General features: G+C 36.7%; 1 protein-coding gene across 3 annotated transcripts in view; it reads right to left on the bottom strand.

Moving 5' to 3' along the window:
• TERT (telomerase reverse transcriptase) overlaps positions 1 to 19,501 on the bottom strand; it is a 29,884-nt gene extending 10,383 nt beyond the window's left edge. Inside the window, exons 1-8 of one of the 3 annotated variants that reach the window (XM_010258951.3) lie at positions 18,827 to 19,501; positions 15,654 to 15,731; positions 15,223 to 15,288; positions 14,943 to 15,123; positions 13,178 to 13,677; positions 8,034 to 8,160; positions 6,826 to 6,970; positions 1,160 to 1,298 (exon numbers count right to left, since the gene is read on the bottom strand). In XM_010258951.3, the coding sequence (XP_010257253.1) occupies positions 1,160 to 1,298; positions 6,826 to 6,970; positions 8,034 to 8,160; positions 13,178 to 13,677; positions 14,943 to 15,123; positions 15,223 to 15,288; positions 15,654 to 15,731; positions 18,827 to 19,255 (1,665 nt within the window). In that variant the 5' untranslated portion in view covers positions 19,256 to 19,501. Of the gene's footprint in view, positions 1 to 1,159; positions 1,299 to 6,825; positions 6,971 to 8,033; positions 8,161 to 13,177; positions 13,678 to 14,942; positions 15,124 to 15,222; positions 15,289 to 15,653; positions 15,819 to 18,826 lie in introns of all 3 variants that reach the window. The other 2 variants (XM_010258952.3, XM_088891189.1) reach the window with 2 other exon arrangements.
• Positions 19,502 to 20,772: the final 1,271 nt, after the last annotated feature.

Below are 20,772 nucleotides of genomic sequence, written 5' to 3'. Positions count from 1 at the left end.
GGCCCTCTTTCTTCCTAGGCAAGGCTATTTATAGCCAAGGGATAAGGCTGCCACCTCAGCCCACTTAGCTAACCAATCCCATGTGAGTGGGGTGTTGGGTTAGCATTAACTCCTATACATGCACCATTATGTAGGAGTTAGTGGTCTTGCCAATAGGACCACCCTATTACAATAGGAGATGGGCCAAATTGGGCTTAATACACTTGGATCCTTAGGCCACATATTTATGTAGACTTGGACCTTGGGCCCATGGAGGCCCATATTATTTAGAGGCTGTCATGTAAATTAAACCCATTTATTTAGCTTAAAATTCGCATGCCTACAACGTTATAACTACTACAAACTCCAACTCTCGTGAGAGGTACATATCGGTTACTAGAGTTGTTCATGGGCCAGGCACGGGCTTGACTTTTTCCAAAAATTGAATGGGCCCAGCCCAAAGCCCAAGCCCGACGTAGTGTAAAGTTAGGCCCAAAGCCCGGCCTGTGAACAGGTCTATCAGTTACTTCCTACAAGTATAGGGAGGAATATTGTGTTCCTATAGATTACATATCAACACAACTCAAATCAACTCAGCCCTAATCCCAACTATTTAAAGTCAGCTACATGAATCCTGTCCCATCTTTGTTCTCTATCAAGAGCCAAAGTTACACATAAACATCCATAAAAAATAATATGATGACATCAACTGACATGCAAGAATGCTAGTCAGTCACTACTCTATTGATATATACCAAACTAAAAGTCTAAAACCAATATTTTACTAGGTAAATGAAGCATTCCCATGTAGATATAGATGTAAAATCCATATCGCTGCCTTCAGTTAAAGAAAGAACTGTAAGATAAAACTTGCCTCATAATTGCTTGCTGATAAAGGTGAACAAACCAGCCAACTTTAGAAAAAAAAAATTGATGGCATATTCATGCATTCTACTGTATAAACCTAACATTGCCCTAAAATGAGATTACTACTGAAATCTGCAAATGGATTTCCCAAAATGTAATAACTTCAATAAAGTATTAGAAGCTGATATGTATACAAAACATTACATTAGCAAGAATCCTAAAATGCCTTCTAAAATATGTCAGATTGTTCAACAAAACAGTTTGCAAGTAACAGATGCCTTATGATTCAGACTCTTCCTTTAGGAAAGCAGACCTCAAAAAATGGCTTAACACCTCTGTTAGCATCTCCACCCAAGGCTGGAACCATGCAGTGCTTATCCAACAATTTCAAGTGTTTACAATGCTGAGCTCTGTGTATGAGACTTTTAAGAAACCCAAGAAGCGGGTGATACCTAGGAATTCAAAGAAGTACCAATTATTTTACGAAGAAAATAAGAAGAATAAGAAGAAGAAGAAGAAGCAAGTGATCTCAATAAGCAAAAATGGGTTTACAAAGAAATTAAGATGAAGCATATATTGCACATTAGTAAATAAATAATGTACTGAAGCATGAAATTTACAAAGCATTGTTTGTTTTTGGAGCCCATATTGAAGTTGCCATTCAACAGTAGTTTGTCACAATACTTGATTATTCTATTCTTCCTCCCCAATCATCTGGTTCCTCTTTCTTACTTACAAACTTCATATTAGATGCTCTTGCATATTTCATATGGTTTCACAGCCAAGGTTAAAAATGTAGGTGATTTTAGAAATGTCGGTTAATTTAAAATTAAGAAACATGTGGAAAATGCCATGTGAAAATACCAAAAAACCATTATTACTGGAAACATCATAACTTTTTTCAAGTGTTAATTGGTATTCCAGGAAACGTAAGAAGAGCATCAACTATAAGATATTATCTTACTCTAAAATAAGATTAGAGGGTGGAACACAAGTTAATGTGGACAAAAGTAGTTCATGTTGCATACGTATAACATTTTGGTTACCCAAAACTACTTTACTTTTTTCTTGTAATCCAATACATTTGCTACATACTAAATATAAAAGTCTTTTATGCTTACGTAGTTGTTTATTCAAGCAATAGGACAACTGACTGTGCATTAAATCTTTAAAAAATTCACAAAGTGGCATTCTTAACTAGAAAATTCAAACACAAATAACATTATTCTGATAGTGTATCAATGCTCAAGGAAATAAGACTTTTCTGGAAGTGTATAAACTCAATTGATCCCCTAATGCAAGCTTCAACTATCTCCTCCTTCATGCCCTATCCCCTTCTAGAATTTCTTGGATTTTTTCAAATTTAGGCCAAGGTCATATCTCTTTTGGAAATGTTTTGGCATTCAATTACACAATAACCAGGCCAAGGTCATACCTCTTTTGTTTTGGCACTTATCACTGGAACTGGAAGGTGATAAATTAAAAGATTAATACTTGTAGCCGCCCTCAATGAAGATGCAAGATTTTTGGAAAATATTCAACATGACCATATACTTTGAAAAGTCAGTAGTTAGACTATTCACCACCTTCTTATTAGTTGTTATTTTTCTGCCATACTCTACAACCACGCCATGCCCCCTTCTGGTTCTTAGTTGCCACTAACAATCTTCCATTTCATGCCTCTAGTCCCCAAACAATTTTTCACCCCAGGTACTTATTGATTTGGTTTCTATACAATTTTTTTTTATCAGTAACTAAATCTTTATAACTTATAACAATATGGTACACATAGTTGTCAAGGCGACGCCGCCCGCCTAGGCGACAAGGCGCCTTTTGAGGCTCGCCTTGCCTAATCGCCTAACAGTTTTCTACTTCCTACTATAAAAAACTTTTTTATTCATTCTTTTTTGAGATTATAATTATAAAATAGACATTATTAAACTAAAATAATCATTTTTGTGTGTTTATATACTAATTCCTTTTTATTATTTTCTTATTTATTAGGGTTTAATCAACACAAACATTGCTAAATGCTGTATTGAACCCTCAAAGATTTAAAAAACCTGAACCAATAAGTAAGGAAGAACTTTTTTTTTTTTGATAATTGAAATGATTTTATAAAACAGCAATAGACAATAGTGCAAAGTCCTCAAGGAAAGGTACGAGTTTCAACCTCTCCAGGCTAGTTAAGTACAGATTTCCAAATTAATAACAACTTACATAGAAGCACAAAAAAGATCTTCCCTAGAAACCCCCTGTTTGGCTAAAGCATCAGCCAAAGAATTAGCAAACCTACTAACCCATTTTACCTCAACTCTCATATTACTGGTTAACCACTTTACTTTTTTTATGAGATCTTTGTAGCCCCAAATGGTGGTATCCAAGTTTAGGAGCCACCTTGTGGAATCCCCCACTCCCACCGGTCCTGAGAATAGGGAAATTATGTTGCTGTCCTTATTTCTCAGGATACCCCCTATACCTGAAGGCCCGGGGTTGCCTTGGCTACTTCCATCAAAGTTCAACTTGATGACACCTTCCAAAGGCGGAATCCATTCTGACAGAATTCTATCCTTTTTTGTTGAAGTGTTAGCTATTACTAGCCAATTTCTCCACAAACCATCAAAGGAGAATTCATCAAAGATATCCACAGTTTTCAACCAATGGATTGCTCTTGTTAGGATACAATCCTTCACTTCATTCTCGGCCTTACACAAGGAACACCAATTTGGGGAAAGACAAAGTGAGGGTCTCTTTTTCTGTAAGTTTTCCAAAGTATTGATTTTCCCATAGAAGACTTCCCAGCAGAATACAGCAATTTTTGGGGGAATAGGTCGCGCCTAGACTTCTTTGACAGGGAATCCTTGGGAAAAGAGGATAGAACTGAGGGATTTTAGAAAAGAAGAGCAAGTAAAAGTACCTTTTGGAAGAGGAGTCCAAACCCTTTGATCAGAAGAAATGGGGTCCAAGCAAACGAATTCTAGTAAATGAATTAGCTCAATAACACAATTTGACTCACCATCCCTTAACCCTCTACAAAATCCAAAGTCCCAGTTTAAAGATAAGGGGTTTAACGGGCTCGGGAGAAAAGTTGCAATTGGCTCATGTTTGTGAAGGGAAATGGAATAGAGCGAGGGGAAACAATCTTTAAGGGGTTGAGTACCCACCCAAATATCCTCCCATAACAGAATAGCATTACCAGAACAAGCATCATACCTGATGCATCTGAGGAAGCGAGGGAGAATACCATGTATAGCCTTCCAAGGTGTAGTAAGGGTAGCTCGGAGAGATATCCCGGAATCCCAACCATTTCCTGCACAACCATGAATTCTTGCCACCACCTCATGCCATAATCTCTCTCTCTCTCTCGGGGCCATCTCCATAGCCACTTCCCAAGAAGGGCTACATTCTTTAGCACTATGTTCCCTATCCCTAAACCCCCTTCTTCCTTTGGTTTGTTAACTATCTCCCATCTGATCAAGTGATCCTTTTTCACCTCTCCTGGTTCCCATAGAAAGTCCCTCATTCTCTTCTCCAGTTTTTTAGCCTCCACCCTTGGAGGAATCCTGAACACAGAAAGGAAGTAGGTTGGAAGGTTGGCAAGTGTAGCCTTAATCAAAGTCAGCCTACCCCCTATTGAAATGAAATTCTTTTTCCAAGCTGCCAAGCACTTATCAAATTTCTCCACAATAGGGGCCCATAAACTACTTTCTTTAGGGTTGGCTCCTAAGGGTAGCCTTAAGTATGTCAAAGGCCAAGAAGAAATATTGCAACCTAAGCATTCTGCAATGGATTCAATCTCCCTATTCTCCAAGTTTACTCCAGCCACACAACTTTTATCAATATTTACCTTCAAGTTGGAGACCCTATCAAAAGTACTTACTTAAGGTTCTCCACTTTGCTCAACTCAATCCCTTCACAGAAAATAACAATATCATCAACAAACTAAAGGTGAGTTACTAGAATGCCTCTGCTCCCTATTCTCCATCCCTTTATTTGGCCCTCCTCATCTGCTCTGGAGATCATCCTACTAAAGACATCAGCAACAAGTGTAAAGAGGAAAGGGGAGAGTGGATCCCCTTGTCTTAAGCCTCTATTGGCTGGAAAAAAGTCCTTAGCCACCCCATTCACCAACACTGAATAACGACAAGAGTTTAAGCATCCTCTTGTCCAATTACACCATTTATCCCCAAATCCACGTCTTCTCGGCATCTCTAGCAGGAAATTCCAATCCACTAAGTCATAGGCTTTCTCCAAGTCCAGTTTGCAAACAAATCCTTTCCTGCCCGATCTCCTTATCTCTTCCACACTCTCGTTTGCAATAAGGATCTGATCTCTAATTTGTCTATCCTGTATAAAGGCTCCTTGTGCTTGGCTAACGAGAGAGGGGAAAACTACTTTGATCCTCCTAGAGAGCACTTTTGCCAGAATCTTATAGATGCTTGTCACCAGGCTAATTGGCCGAAAATCTTTGGGGTGTCTGCCATCATTCTTTTTGGGAATTAAGGCTATAAAGGTGGCATTGATTCCAAGACTCACAAAATTTTTATCCTCAAATTCTAGGAAGAACTAAAAATTTTATCTAATCAACACATTTTCCTCTTTCATATATTCTTCTTCTTCTTCTGCTACTTATAATTTTCCTCTACTACTACTAACTACTACTACTACTACTACTACTACTACCAATACTTTTTATTTTCTTCTTTTCCTATAACAAAAATAAGGGTTCAGCCCCTATATTTTTTGAATTTTATTTTCCTTCTTCCTTTTTTCTCATGAACATGTTGATTTTCTATACTTTAATATGAAATTTATACTTTTCTTATGAAAATCATGAATAATTATTAAAGAAATATGGTTATGGCACCTAGGGAACTACCCTAGGATCTATGTTTTTAACATAAAAAATCCATAGCCTAGGCGCCCGCCTAGGCGACTAGGCGACTAGGTGCCCCCCAGTCGCCTAGCCTCGCCTTGGCGCCTTGAAAACTATGATGGTACACGGGTAATGTACAAGAAGTACATAAGTGATTAGGCTGTTGGCAGATCTCTTTACCCATATGAAGTTAATTGTCAATTCTCTTATCAATTGTTGAATCTCTTTCAAGTGTTATTGTATTTCCATGGTCTTTGTTTTGGTTACTATACAAGTTCCTCACTAGGTATTTGACTAAAGAGGAGTTTGAAGACATTTAAGTTGAGAAAGTGGTTACATGGGAACTCTCTTATGTTGAAGCATCATAAGGTGGACAACACCCACCTGCACATGGCCCATGTCTGAAGGTATGGAAATGGTAGACTATCCTGTATATGCCTCCGAGTAAATTCATGCAGTACAGCTCATGATCTGTTATAACTATAAGCATTTTCTGAACCCTTTTTCCCTTTTTTTAAGTACTACCTTATCACAATGTTCATAATGCACCTTGTCATGGACTAGAATCTTATTTAACAGACAATTGTAAATGCCACTAGTAGAAGGATTCTGTAGTTCATTTGTATCAGAACAGATTTACATGAGAAAGACAAATGCTAAGAATGCTGGCTGACACAACCCTCCTCCTATATCTGGACTTGGGACCAGCAGTGCAAGACAAGCTCACACTGGAAGAGCTTTTATTGTTCCATATATCCCGATATTCCCCACTGAAACACGTGCCAATCCTTTCTTCCCAATTCAATTCACATCCTTTTAGTCCCCACCTTTTTACATCCTTCAACCAGTACGATTCTGCTCCTTTACAGATACCACCATTGGTTTGTTAGAAATTATGTGGAACCATCAAAAATGATTTTTTTTTTATCTTATCACCCACTGGAGCCTAAATATCCATGTTGATAACTAATTAGCAAATAAGAATACAGAGGCTATACTGAATAGGAAGAAACTGACTGAATTTGCATGCCAGGCACAAAAAATGTCCACCATTTTTGCATCCTTTTATTCATTTAAAACATTTTAATATATTATCCACTTACCAAAATTCAGCTTCATTCAGACAGAAACTACTGGTTTGGAAACATGGAATAGATTGAGTACTTGGATTTCCATCACATAAACCAAAAATATCTCTCATAAGGAGAATTGCACCAGTATTGTTTGGCTTCAACATGTTCAGTATGTCTAAAGATCATTAAGGACACTTGATAAGAAACATTGCAACTGGGAAAAAGAAGAGCAGATTACATTCTCAAAAAGATTATAATCCAAAACTTTAGCATGAAGAAAGCTTTCGTTAAATCATATAGATGTGGCATGACAATATATCAAACTTTTTATAGTGGCAGGGCACCTCTTGTACAGGAACTTCCCATGCCAAATAGCCTCTACCAGTTTACCATTCTAAGATGTTTTTATGTCAGATGTGATCTCTTAGCACTTTGGTTTTTCTTTGCTTAGAAACATTTGTGAAGTTAAGTTTGATGAACTAGCTCCCCTTTAAAAGTCAAAATGAGTCCCCATCTCTAATACCAGTGTTGACTCTACAATTGAGAACTGTAAGCCCAGTAATATATTTTACAAATGTTAAAAAAAAAATTCACCTACCCTGACACCTTTTCCATTTAAGATAGTTTGGGCCCCAACTGTCAGTGAGAAGATTAATCATTCATACTGACCTAGCTTCCCTTTAAAAGTCAAAATGAGTCCCCATCTCTAATACCAGTGTTGACTCTACAATGGAGAACTGTAAGCCTAGTAATATATTTTACAAAGCTTTAAAAAAATCCACCTTACCTGACACCTTTTCCATTTAAGATAGTTTGGGCCCCAACTGTCAGTGAGAAAATTAATCATTCATACTGACCAATGGTCAACATCAGTTAGATTATCTGTCATAAGGTCAAGCCATATCTCCTTGTATTTACATCATTGCAAAAACACATCATAAAATGGATAGATTAATTTAGCATTAGTTTCTCAAGTCTTGCAGATGAAAAATATCTTGTGGCTAAAAGCATAATTTATTACCAATGTCAGCTTTGTAACTTCTTTTCTGTATCCTTCAATTTCTATTTTCCAATAAAGTTTTATGTTTCCATTAATCAGAAGGGAAGAGCATGAAAAGGTGTTATTATTTATTACCATTCTATCAAAAACAAAGAGAACAATATGCCTAAGAATGTATAAAAAAGTGCATGAGCTATTTAAATATGCACTCAAAGAAATTATAAGGGGAAAAGGATACGATTTCTTGGAAGAAGACAGGAGGAATAACCAGATTTATAGAACATCAATTGCCTATTTATCTCTGTGGCCTTTGTAACATTTGGTGGGGCTTGCAGCATCAAATGGTAAAGGCATAATGATGCCATCTGCAGATAAGCCAATACTTGAGAACCATCTCCAGGGAAATTAAACAAATAACAATGATGATGATGGATATTAATTGGCTCCACAAGTAGATCACATCAGGGATAAAAAGATTAAGAGTATCATTCACAATATGTTCATCTTAGACGAAAGAACCTAACTATTCTTATCCTGTTTCTTAAATGATCAAATTCATTTTATGAGAAAATGCTAGGAATCAAGGAACGTTTTCCTTCTTTATGAGTAATTGAAAATGTTTATCATGTAAAGTTGTACTAAAAGCACCTTAAGCCAATCAGGAACATTACAATGCTCCACCCTCTACACCAGATATAGCCTTATTTCATGGTGGGCAATGATCACACTTACAATTTATAAATAATGCCATTTTCTTTTGTCAGGATATAGGGGATTTTTTCTATCAATAAGGATTGGTGAGAGGAATTTGAGGCTCCTGATAGAATTGTTTGAGAAAACATCCAATCAGAAGGTCAATCTAAAAAAGAGTTGTCTAGCTGCAATTAATATGGGGAAGGAAACACGAGCAGATAAGGCACAGTTCTTTGAAGGGAAGGAATGTACAAAGGAGGCAATCATTGAAAGTATTGGTGTCAAAGTGGTACATTGGAGAAAGACTAAGACCTGTTTTGCTCTATTCTCCTTTGATGATATTCATAGAGGGTGGCAATGAGCTGCTTCTTCCTCTATTTCAATATTTGTTTGTTGCCCAAAGTGGAGACCAACTAGTGACAATGTTATAAAAATGGATTTGGATGCTGTTTTGGGAACCCTGGGCATAGATGTAAATGCTTTATGAAAGTCATGAGCAAGTGGTTGTTTGCCAGCCTATAATTGGGGATGCAAGGTGTCTTGTAAATAACTCATTCTTTTATCATCTAATAGAACTTGGCACTTACCAATCAAAAAAAAAAAAAACAATGAAATACTCAAAACTCCCCCTTAAGCTGAGCACAAATATTAAGCATGCCTAGCTTGCCAAGAATATAATCAATTGAGTGTTTAACTCTTTTTGTAAGAACATCAGCAAGTTGATCATCTATTCTCACAAAAAGTAGACAAACTTCACCTGTAGCAACTTTCTTCCTTATGAAATGCTAATTAACCTGAATATTTTTTCTTATCATGTTAAATGGGATTATGAGCAATGTCAATGGCAGCTTGATTGTTGCAATATAATCTCATAAGAGCTTTTTTTTTGTCGACAACTAAAAGATTTATCAGATATTTTAAAAAGGATGTATATACACCATGCCAAAGCATCCCCAGTTGTGATCAAGCCAAAGGCCTCCACACCCATTCTACCATATACATTATATTTGAGACCAAAAGAGATGCTCCCTATGCACAACATGCTTAGCCAAGGTTTTGGCTAGGCTATTTGCTGATCTTTGTATTAAAGAAAAGGTAGCCCCCATCTCTTAAGTCAAATGTCTTATTTCCCACATTAGTATATGTACTGCCAGTCTGCCATAAGCCTAAATTATTGTTTTTCATCCAGCCAACCACTACTTCTGAGTCTCCATGTGCCATTACATTTTCAAAACTATTAAGTTCTTCCCACTCATAGTCCTTGCCATGCTGCTAGCAGTTCTGCCCTTGTGAAGTCTGCATTTCCAGCTGATCTGGAGTACATTTCCAGAATAGTTCTTCTCTCATATTTATATACCCAACTTATACCTGAAGGTTCTGGGTTTCCAATCCCACCCACACCCATCAAAGTTCAACTTTAACTGGTGGCTCCCCAGTGGACTTGAATGTACATGGACTCTAATCCTTATGGTCAATAAGCTGACCACTTAAGACTACCCTGTCATAATGTCATCTATGGAGAAGAGAGAATAAATCTTTAGTTTTTACCTAGCAGGCTTTCACTGCTATGTGTTTTATTATCATATCTTTAGTTCTTATCTTTCCCTTCAAACCATTCTACAACACCTTTCCAGCATTGCATAACAGGATTGATCCATTGTATGGGATAAAAAATCCAATGTTTCATAAGAGGATGAAACATATCTTAGTAGATTGTCATTTTGTATGGGATGAAGTTGGAAGTCGAAAGGTGTTTACTCCATTTGTAACATCTGGAATCTTATGTGACAAGAGAATATCACTTAGGCTAAAAGGAAAATTTTATAAATGGTTTTAAAACAAGAAATAACAATCTACTGGCCTATCACAACACTCAGTTCCATACAACATTGCTAACCATAAACTGTTATATAAGAATTTTCTTTTAGCCCAAGTGGTATTCTCCTATCACAAAAGACACTAGATGTACCTTTTTTTTATCAGAACACTAGATGTACTTCCTTCTATTGTAACAATTAAAAAGACACTAGATGTACCCCACACCCACACCCACACACACACACACACACACACACACATTTTGCCCATCCTGCTCTAATTTCATGGGCAACATCCTCCACAATCTCTCCCTTTTATGGATTATTGAGCCAAGGTAACAATGATTTTCAATGTAAAACACGAATGAAGAATAGGTGAGAAGAGAGAAGAAAAGATAAATGAGGCAAATATAACCTTATTTCAAGATGCAATGAAATACTCAACAAGGGGAATACACTTTCTACCAATTGTCCTATCTATCATCTCTTTCGATGAATTTATTGTGTTATAAATTTGAAATTCATAATGATGCCATAATGTGGAGCCCATTAGTTAGGAGTCTAAATGATTGAGAGGTTGTCTCAGTGGTGAATCTGCTAAAAATATTACAAAACACTAACATAGGCAGGAGCCACTGAGGCAGCAGGATAAAAGGATTTAGACATGGGATGGATCAAAGATCTTCTCTGTGAATTCTTTATACAGGAGATTGTCTCAAGGGAGTGATAGTAATTTTCTATTATCATGATTTGGTGCTTCCTGATCCCCTCATACGTCTCTTTGTGATAGTGTATAGTAGGTGCCTCACTACACACAACTTGTTGAAGAGAGGGATGACAGTGGACAATCTAAACTGTATTTTCTGTGATAGCTGCATAAAGATTCTTGACCATCTCTTCCTTCACTGCAGGTTTGCTGGTGAGGTGTGGGCAAAGGCCTTGGGTTTATCTGGGACACAAACCTGATTTCCAGAAACATCAAGAGAATTCCCAGAAGCTTGGCAGTTGGGGGGTTTGAGTCAGAAGGGCAAGATTATGTGGAAGTTGGTCCTTTCCGCAGCTTTTGGGCCATTTGGAGTGAGAGTAATACTCGTACATTTGATTTTTGTATATTCTCAATGTACAGATGCTTGGTGCACATGGGCTTTTTTTCTTATTAGTAACTGTAGTGAGAATGGGCCAAATGGGTCTTAGTGTCATTATTTCTTTTAAGTTATGTTTTAAGTTTATGTTCTTTAAGTTATGGGCCTCTTTTGTTTTGTTTTGTTTTATTATTTCTTTAGTGCTGGCTACCCTATTAAGGGCATCCAGGGAATTGTACTCAGTTTAGAATTAAGAGAATAAAAGATATCTTGGGGGGCTAGAGAGAAAGGAACGAATTCTTCTCTTCTCTCTCTTCTTCTTCCTTCTTCTTCTTCCACAAACTTCTGTTGAACCTCTTTCTTTTCTTCTCTTTTTCTATATTTTCTGAATTATTGCAGGTGTATTTCACAACTGTAACAAAAAAATCTAAACTTTATCCTTTGTCTCAAAAATAATATTATGCTATAAATAAAAAACAAAATATTGGCACTATATTTGGTGTTATATGTTTTTTTTTGATAGATTTTTTTTGGTGTTATATATTGTTGAAGGCATTTTTTAATCCAAATAATATTAATAATTTAATAACCCAAAAAAGTGGCTTGGCTAGTCTGCTAGCCAAATCATCAAAGCTATAAAAAAGTATCCTGTATGGGAGTTCCCTCTCTTTAAGTGGGAGGAACAGGTGTCCTTCACCTAGGAGGAGGAGGTAGTTACATAACTACCCCACTCCCTATTTAAGCTCCTTTAGGGGAAGCTAGAGGCTCTTACACAGATGCTCTCTTCGGAGAAAATTATCTCAAGAGATTCTTAAGAAAAGCGAAGATAAAGAGAGAAGAAAAGAGAAGTGCTCAAGGGAAGATAGGGAAGGAAAAGAAGTTTCACTAATACAAGTAGGAAAGGGAAAGTCCTCTCCAGTAATACTTCCTATCTATGTCTTATGCTATATATCCTTCTTTCTCCCTCTTTTATTTTCACTTTTGATTAAGGAAATAGAGGAAATAAACCATCTACGACCAGGTGCCTCTACTTGGTTGATTATGGTCCCTCTTTCAAGACAAAGTGAGGGATTAAACCATCTACGGTGTAATTCTCAAGGGCTGATTATGGTTCCCTTCAAATGAAAATGAAAAACAGGGGGATAAAAACCGTCTACAATCAAATATTCAATTTGATTGACTACGGTTCCCTTCTTGTACACAAAAATCCAAAGGATTAATGCTGTTTTGCAATCAGAATTTCATTTGATTAACTACAGCTTATTGTGAAAAAAGGAGTGAGAAGGAAATCTTCCTTGCATCAAAAAGAAAAGAGAGAAATGTATTGTTGTATAGTTTCTCAATTGTATTTTCTTTTTTTTTTCTTCTCATTCTTGTACACTTGATGTAAAAGAAATGCAAATGAAAAGTTCTTTTTAAGTACTCTATTGTTCTTTTCTCTATGCATTCATTTACCTAAGTCACAATCAAAAGGTGTTCTCTACTTTCTTGTGGAGATGTAATTAAGGGGAACAATCCGTATGATTCCCTAAATGGGCCTTACCCAAAATAATAATAATAAAACTCAATCACTTGATTGAGTGAATTATGTTGCATCAGTATTTATTAAAATTTTCACACCAACATATATAACAAGCTTTAATAACTTTAAGTTCCTCCTAATTTAATAAAATGCAAAAATAAAAAAGTGAATGATATAATTGATTGAAGAAAAGCTAATATAATTACATACGCACAGAGAAGATGGAAATATTTATTCATGTTCTACAACATTAAAAATAATAGCTTACTTTTTTTGAGTGAACCTGAAGTCTTTGTAGCTTCTTGAGCTCTTGGCAAGGAGTTGCCTTCTTCCGCTGATGTCTTAAGCTGCCACTGGAGTTTTGTTGACACATCCCAGAGGTATTTTCTTTATCATTAGAAATGCTGGTGCTAGTTTGCAGCACACTCTCTTCTGGACAATTCATCCGTATCCGCTTTCTATGGCGTTGCCAGCTAAATGGTCTTAAGTGCTTCCTAATAGTTTTTGTAGTCTTGCTTAAGCTCTCTTGAAGTTTCCCATTTGAGTCCACTTTATTATTAACATTAAAGTCCAGATTATGTGCTTCAGATGAATTAATGTGATTCCAATCAAATGAGCTTAAAGAGCTTTTGCGGTTACAACCAATATGGCAATTAAAAGAACCCAAGGAGTTGTTGACACCAAAAATACTATCAGATTGCTGTAAAGAGATTACATTGTAGGGCTTAGAATTATCTTCATGATCAACTCTTTTTCTCTTTTGGGGACCTGAGGAAGAGAAACCATCTCATGAAATCACAAACTTTATAAAATATAATGTTCTAACCCAATGAGTTTTTTTGATTAAGTACAACAGGACACTTCAAGATGACTGGCAAAGAAAGAGCTACCTAACAGGATAATTCTTCAGGCCCCTTTGGGTAGGCTGAGCTGAAGATTCAACTAAGCTGCCTTGAAGTGTTCCAGATAAGTTATTCAAAGATGCTGAAGCGGACAGCCGATTTGGGCTCTCTGGATTTTTCACCAACATAGCTTATAAGCTGTCCATGTGGATCCCACTTCAGAAAGCCACAAGCTGCTGCACTTCAGCCCTCCCAAGCAGGCACTTCTAAGTGGCTATTTCATAACAGATGAAGTGGATGAAGTGCGACTTATTTGTTGTTTTTATGTGAATAAGTTATTAAGGTTGTAAACTACTTAATGGCTGAATCTGATTTTAAGAATACCATCAAATATTTTATTTATTTAAACGCTAAAGGCCAAGTAATAAGTCATGCAGTTCAGTGATTTCAGCCACTATCAAACAGCCCCTAAGTAAAAGTGTATAACTTGAAACAGAATGTCACAAAATAAATAGCAAAAGCATAAGGGAAATTTTTTTAAATACAATACAAGAACATAATGATGCAAGACGAATTATCCAAACTGAATACAAGTGAAAAGACAAACAATTAATTCAATACAATTTTGGTGAAGTTACTTAACAAAAAAAGGCAAGCAATTAATGAATAGTTTGTTTCTACAAGTTAAGGACTTGCTAAAAGCTGGTTCGTTACTTTCATTATTGTTCTAGGATATACTACACAGGATGCATATATTGCGTAAATATTAATTTTTTTATACAGGAATCAACCCGTACACATCTAAATTGCACATCTCTTCCTTTTTGCTTAATAAAGTTCTCAGTACTTGCCAAAAGAAAAAAAATATATATTGTTCAGGTCTATTCATCTACATGCTTTCCGACCTTCTTTTTTTCAATTCATATACACAAAAAAGAAGATACAGCAGAGAGAGAGAGGCAGAAACAAGTCAACGCCACAGAGGGTACTGATCTAGCCTAATGCATCCTGTGAACTAATAGAGGAGGCATGTATAAAACATCAAAAACAGAGCACATGTACGAGTAACTTCAAGAAGTATTAGGTTTGCAACATTGTCCGAAACGCCAACTAAGGTTAAAGTGAATACCCAATGGAAGAATAAACCAATACATGTCAAATCAACATCATAAGAAAATTCAAGATGCTAACAATTTTGATTACCAAACTGTACAGGTGAAGACTGTGGACAATCAGACTCCGATATATTTCTTGAGAACTGGATGCCTAAATCAATGATGGAAGGACCTGCCACTTGATGGTGGTTCCCCAGGGGAAGTGGCAAAAATATTGATGTATACTTTAAAAGATGAATCATTACATGATCCTGAATCTGCAAGTTTTAGCAACCCAATATTCTAAGGAATTACAAAAAAAGAACTGTCCTTAATATTAGCAAAGCAAACAACTAAATTCAAGGTAAAAAATTTACCCTTTGTAAAAGAACACACCAAGCCGAAGTAGTAAGAAGATCTACAATGGAGCTTGAACGAGTGCCCTGCCAGAGGCAGATAAATATTTCCAAGTTGTCAATGGACAAGAATGTATTTACAAACAAACAAGAGAACTTAAATCAATGGATGAGTACCTATCACATTGAAACGCATGTACCATTCAAACTCATAATGTTAATGTTGACATGTTTATGGGCATACAAGTTCCTGTGGTATTATTATCTTGTTACATTATTTTCCTTTAGGCTATGTTTGGTTTGAAGGAAAAGGCAGGGAAAGTAAGGGCAAGACAGGGAAACCAATACAAGGGTTGTAAAGGTTTCCCTACTTTTCCCTTCCTTTCCTTACATTTTCCTTCAAACCAAATATAGCCTTAAGGATAGAGATCAAAATAAAATTCTAAACTTACTTTATCATAACCATTGCAAATTACATTTGAGGACGATTGTGAATCCGACAGTATCATTTCAATGGTCTTTTTGACAATCTGAAAAACAGCAAAGCTGGCTGGTTATGCATACAACATCACTTCATTCAGCAATGTACCCTTTTAACTGTTTCCTTTCCCTGAAAACTGCATGCAGAAATAACATAGACGAGAACACGGCAAACTTATATACAACTGTAAATTTCATGGCTCTGACAAAGTATCAACCTAACAAAATAGCACAATAAAGGACCTTCCTTTGCCATGTCTTGTTGTCAGGTTAAAGTGTGTTCATTTCTTTTTCCAGAAGAAAACATAAAGGAAAGAAATAACAAGATCGCCGCAAATACCCTATAACACAAAGACTTGCATAACCTAAAATGTAATACAGATAATAATAATGTTTTTTGTTATTCCCAATTCCCATAGGGCTATAGTAATTTTTGAATTTTTCCATGTGTGTGCATAAAATGAAGATGTATTCATTCGTCCAATATAAATACATACAATAGGTTACAGTTACACCGACTTATACAAGTTTTTGTTGACGTGTATAAAAGAACATAACTAACTCCAACACCTATTCCATAACACTAACACAAGAATTCATGCACACTAGTAATCCCTTCTTTTTTTTCAAACCAAACACAGCCTAAGAAAGAATGCACATTGATCTAACCTCCAATTAGATTGATGTACACAGAATTTTATGTCTTAATAAAATAAGTACATTATTGTTTTATGTTCAGATTGGTATGTTTTTGTGAATTACTCCTTAAAGTGGACACTTATGAGGCATCTATTAGTTTAGAATGTTCTCAATCATTGGATAAACCTAGGGAGTTTATCTTGACAAGGATGACACTGATGTGTTGCTGAATTGGTGAAGCAGCTTGTCTCAGGTGCTGGGGTTAAACCCCAAGCACAGTTACTAAGTGTTTATGAGAAGCACTAAACCTGGACCAATTTCCAATTATGCCCTGGACCTTGGAGACAGATGGGCAAAACTAGAAAGTTTCACTTAACCCCAGACTTGATTATGATACTACACTAGGTTTGGACTTTGGATTGAGATGCTTTTGATATGCCAACCAGTGAGATCCATCTAGGGTTAAATACTTAAGATATTACCTAAGTGGGTGATCATAGTGATAGAATCAGCCCCTTTGTCAAACAAAGTGAATATCAGGGTTTACACTCTCTCTAATGGAAACCTAAAACTACTGGCAGTGGATTTCAATTGTATTTGAAATCAAATTTGCAAAGTGTATTTATACTTATATATATATATATATATATAAAATCTAAAAAAGATTTGCAAAAGGTTTTAATCTCAGGATCCATCTGAGCAAAAGGTGTGACATTGCATTTAGCGATCAAAGAAGAGGTCCTTCCCTATGAGTAGTGTTTTGACTATTTAAGACTGAGAGGTTAAAGGCAAGAGACCATTAGAAGGCTGATAACTTGATGGCTTTATCTCATATCAGTCCATTATCCTTGGGTTGTATAGGGTGGTTTAACCCAAGGATCACTTATACTTAAGTGTTGGGCCCAGCCTAAGCCCAGCTTGATTGGCTTAGGGGTTCGTTAGCCTTATGGAGTGAAATTGACTTGTTTCTTTTCCAGACATGGGTCGAATCCATATGGACTTGTAATGAGACCTTTGTGGGTCCCATGCCATACAAATATACAATAATCAAGCCTAATATGTCATGCAACACCTATGTATGTGAACCATTAAAGAAAATGGACCTAAGCCCATTACTAATAAGACTAGTTAAAGAAGTCACATGACAACTTAAGTTATCATGTGACATGGATCAAATAAAGATATGGAAATGGGTATGGAACACCCACTTTATTAAGAGGATTAAGTCCTAATCCAAATCTGATTTGGATCAAGACATTATCCAATTAGGAGAGTGCTCTATAAAAGAGATTAGAGAGAGGGGCAAACTATGCATTCTTCCTTGCACCCAAAAACCCTAGTTCAAACCAGCCATAGAGAAGGTTGATTCCCATCAACTCTCTGTTGTGTTTTTTAAGAAAAACACCAGAGAAAAGGAGGTTCACACAGCTAAATCGAATCCCAAGCAATTGGTGTTCAATTCAGTTAGAAGAGTCTTGCTGAATCGACTTCACATATACAGTTGGGCCATCTTCACTTGGACTGTTGGAGGTCGATTTTGGTCTGATTTTGGGCATGAACTTCCACTTTGGGAGCTGCATCTTGTGGACTCAGTATCAGGTATGTTCATTTCTAAATTATGGTTTCAAATCTGGTCCAAGTTTAATGCAAGTTGTATCCAGAAATTCAGATTCCAAAATACCAAGAAACCGGTTCTCGGGTTGGGCTGAATTTTTTTTTAAATTCTTCCAGCAACTATAACAGGTTCGGCCATGTTTAATCAAGATTCTGATCCTTCCATCAGACAAAACCTAAATGGTTCAATGAGATCCTTGTGTTTCCTAAGAAACAGGTAATTTCAGTAACTTGCCTTATTAATATAATTTGGCAAGCATAAACTAAAAAGAGAAAATAAATGGGAAAACTGAGTGCATCATTTGCCACGATACACACAAAAGACAAAACCCGGACCAGTTCTTCTGTAACCTTATTAGACAGAAAGATGATGGAATCTTGCATAGAACAATGTCGAATATGGAAGATTTTAACTATCCCTTTATAGACAATTTGAGGAATGTACTAATCAATTCAGATGTCCAACTGATAGAGCACCTTTCCGAAGTTCACAACTTGAAGAAAAAAACAACTTGAGCGGTCTTAATTATCCGGTGTCACTTTCTTTCCTCACTATTTTTGTGAGCTACGAAATAGTTCATCCATACAAACAGCAACCTCAAGGTTTCCTTGATTAGTTCAACTGTTGAGGTATACTCCATCTAGGAAAGCTGCATTGTCGAATGAACAATCATGGATTCATGTGTTTATCAAGCGTTGCAATGTGAATCATGCAATCGTCGTTCTTCATGATAGGGAAACTTTGACCGATATTGGTAAAAATGCATATTGTTCGCCCAAACTTCATCGTTTTTACTGGCATCGTGCTCGTTCTATGCATAGTATTCTATGATTTAAGCTAAGAATAGCAAGACATTCAAGTCGTGTATGAAATGTAAATACAAAAGCTTACCTGATCCTGTGTCCACCGATGATCAGTATAGAAGGAGGTGAGATTTGGTGCATTGTCCGAGACGACGATGAAACATTCATTCAGGAGCCTGTGATAGTCAGGTGGGTCTTCGGGTCTCAAGAGGAAGGACATGGCATCCTTGCCGCTGCAGCCGAGACAGCGCCGGCCCTTGCACCGGCAGTCCGCAGACGAAGACGGAGGAGGAAGTAACGATATGATAGTGTCTGCTAAACTGCGCACCTGATTGCGGTACAACCTCCATAGTACCTCCGGGACTCTCCGCCTCTTCCTCATCTGGGCAGGCACTCGAGGACGAAGAGCCAACTTAACGCGCCACGGAAGCTTCTTTGAAAAGCCAATAGTAACCGTTTCCGTTTGTCCCAGCACTAGTGAGATCGGATCTGCTCGTAACAGTGCGCACACCGGCATCGGGAATATCTTCGAAATTGTAAATTTTTAAGGGATTCTTAATATCAATAAAAGAAACACACTGCAGATAATAACTAAAAGGCAACTTTTTTTAAGAAATATAAAAAAAGAGCGATTGTATACGAAAAGGGAGCATTGTATGAGATACAATTCGTATCTCCTCTTTTTATCACAAAATTGCCCCTTTATTAATTTTAACAAAATCCTCCGATCCTCTTTCTCTCTTGCATGCGATGTTTTCTTCTCTCTCTTCTCTCCTCTCTAATCCCCCAAGTCTCCTTTCTAGTTTTTTCGAATCTCCAATCTTTTCTCTCCTTAATCACTCGATTACAAAGAAGCTTCAGCTCGGGAGTTTTTGAAGTTGCTTTATGATTCACATTTCACATTTTGGAGCTTGGCGACGGATTCTTTGGTCAGCACAATTCACATTTCACATTTTAGAGCTCATTGAAGAAAAGGTCTGCACATTTCGGTTCTCTGCTCAGAAGTTTCTATTCACCTCTACCTAGTAAGATATTTATTTATTCTCTTTTATAAACTTCTTTTGCTGCCTCTCTTTGCTACTTTTTTGGGTTTCTTTGCCTTGCTTTCAACTAAGAAATGTGTTTCCATTCCAATGTCACCAATGGAGGCTCTTTTGTGCTTCCATAACTCTTTTCATCTTTCTCTTATGGATTCTTTTTCTTATAGCCTAGAAACATTATCCATATGAGATTGGGAGAGTCCTAAGTTCACAAATCTAAAATATTGTCCTTGTATAAGTTGAAAACACCATTTGCATGAATGAGGTCATATGTCCTTGGATATGTAACAAAGGCTTCACAACCGTACTAGATTATTTATGCACTATTTGTTGAAAAGTACTAAGTATTACATGCAATGTCTGGTATATGGTAGGAGAAATGCTAATATTACATGCAATAACCTCATGAGTCTTTAATGGAGACAATTCCTAGACTTGTTCACGATTATTTTAACCATTATTATTGAATACATTGGAATGGAAAACCCTACCAGTTGAAAGCAAGGCAAATAAACCCAGAAAAGTAGTGAAGTGAGGCAGAAAAAGAAACTGATAAAAGAGAATAAATAAACATCTTACCAGGCAGAGGTGAAGAGAAACTCCCGAGCAGAGAACCCAAGTGTGCAGACATTCACTCGAACGAGCGATTAAGAACTAAAAGATGCAGAGAGAAGCAGAGATTCACTCTCACGAACTGAGAATGATGTAGGAAGAGTTGAGTGATTACAGAGAAGGAGAGAAGATCGGAGATTCAAGAGACCGAGAGATGCAGGGAGATTTGAGCGATTACAGAGTAGGGAAGAGATGGATGCTCGAGAGAGAAAAAAAATTCACAAGCAGGAGGGAAAGAGGATCGGAAGATTTTGTTCAAAATTAATAAAGGCGCAATTTTGTCATAAAAAATGAGATACGAATTGTGTCTCATACAATGCTCTCCTTTCGTATACAGTTGCTCTTTTTTGATATTTCTTCAAAAAAGTTGCCCTCTTTTAGT

This window comes from Nelumbo nucifera, chromosome 7 (assembly GCF_055504915.1).
Source record: "Nelumbo nucifera cultivar China Antique chromosome 7, China Antique-T2T, whole genome shotgun sequence".
In the NCBI taxonomy this organism is placed as follows: domain Eukaryota; kingdom Viridiplantae; phylum Streptophyta; class Magnoliopsida; order Proteales; family Nelumbonaceae; genus Nelumbo; species Nelumbo nucifera.
This window is presented reverse-complemented; position numbering and strand designations above follow the sequence as displayed.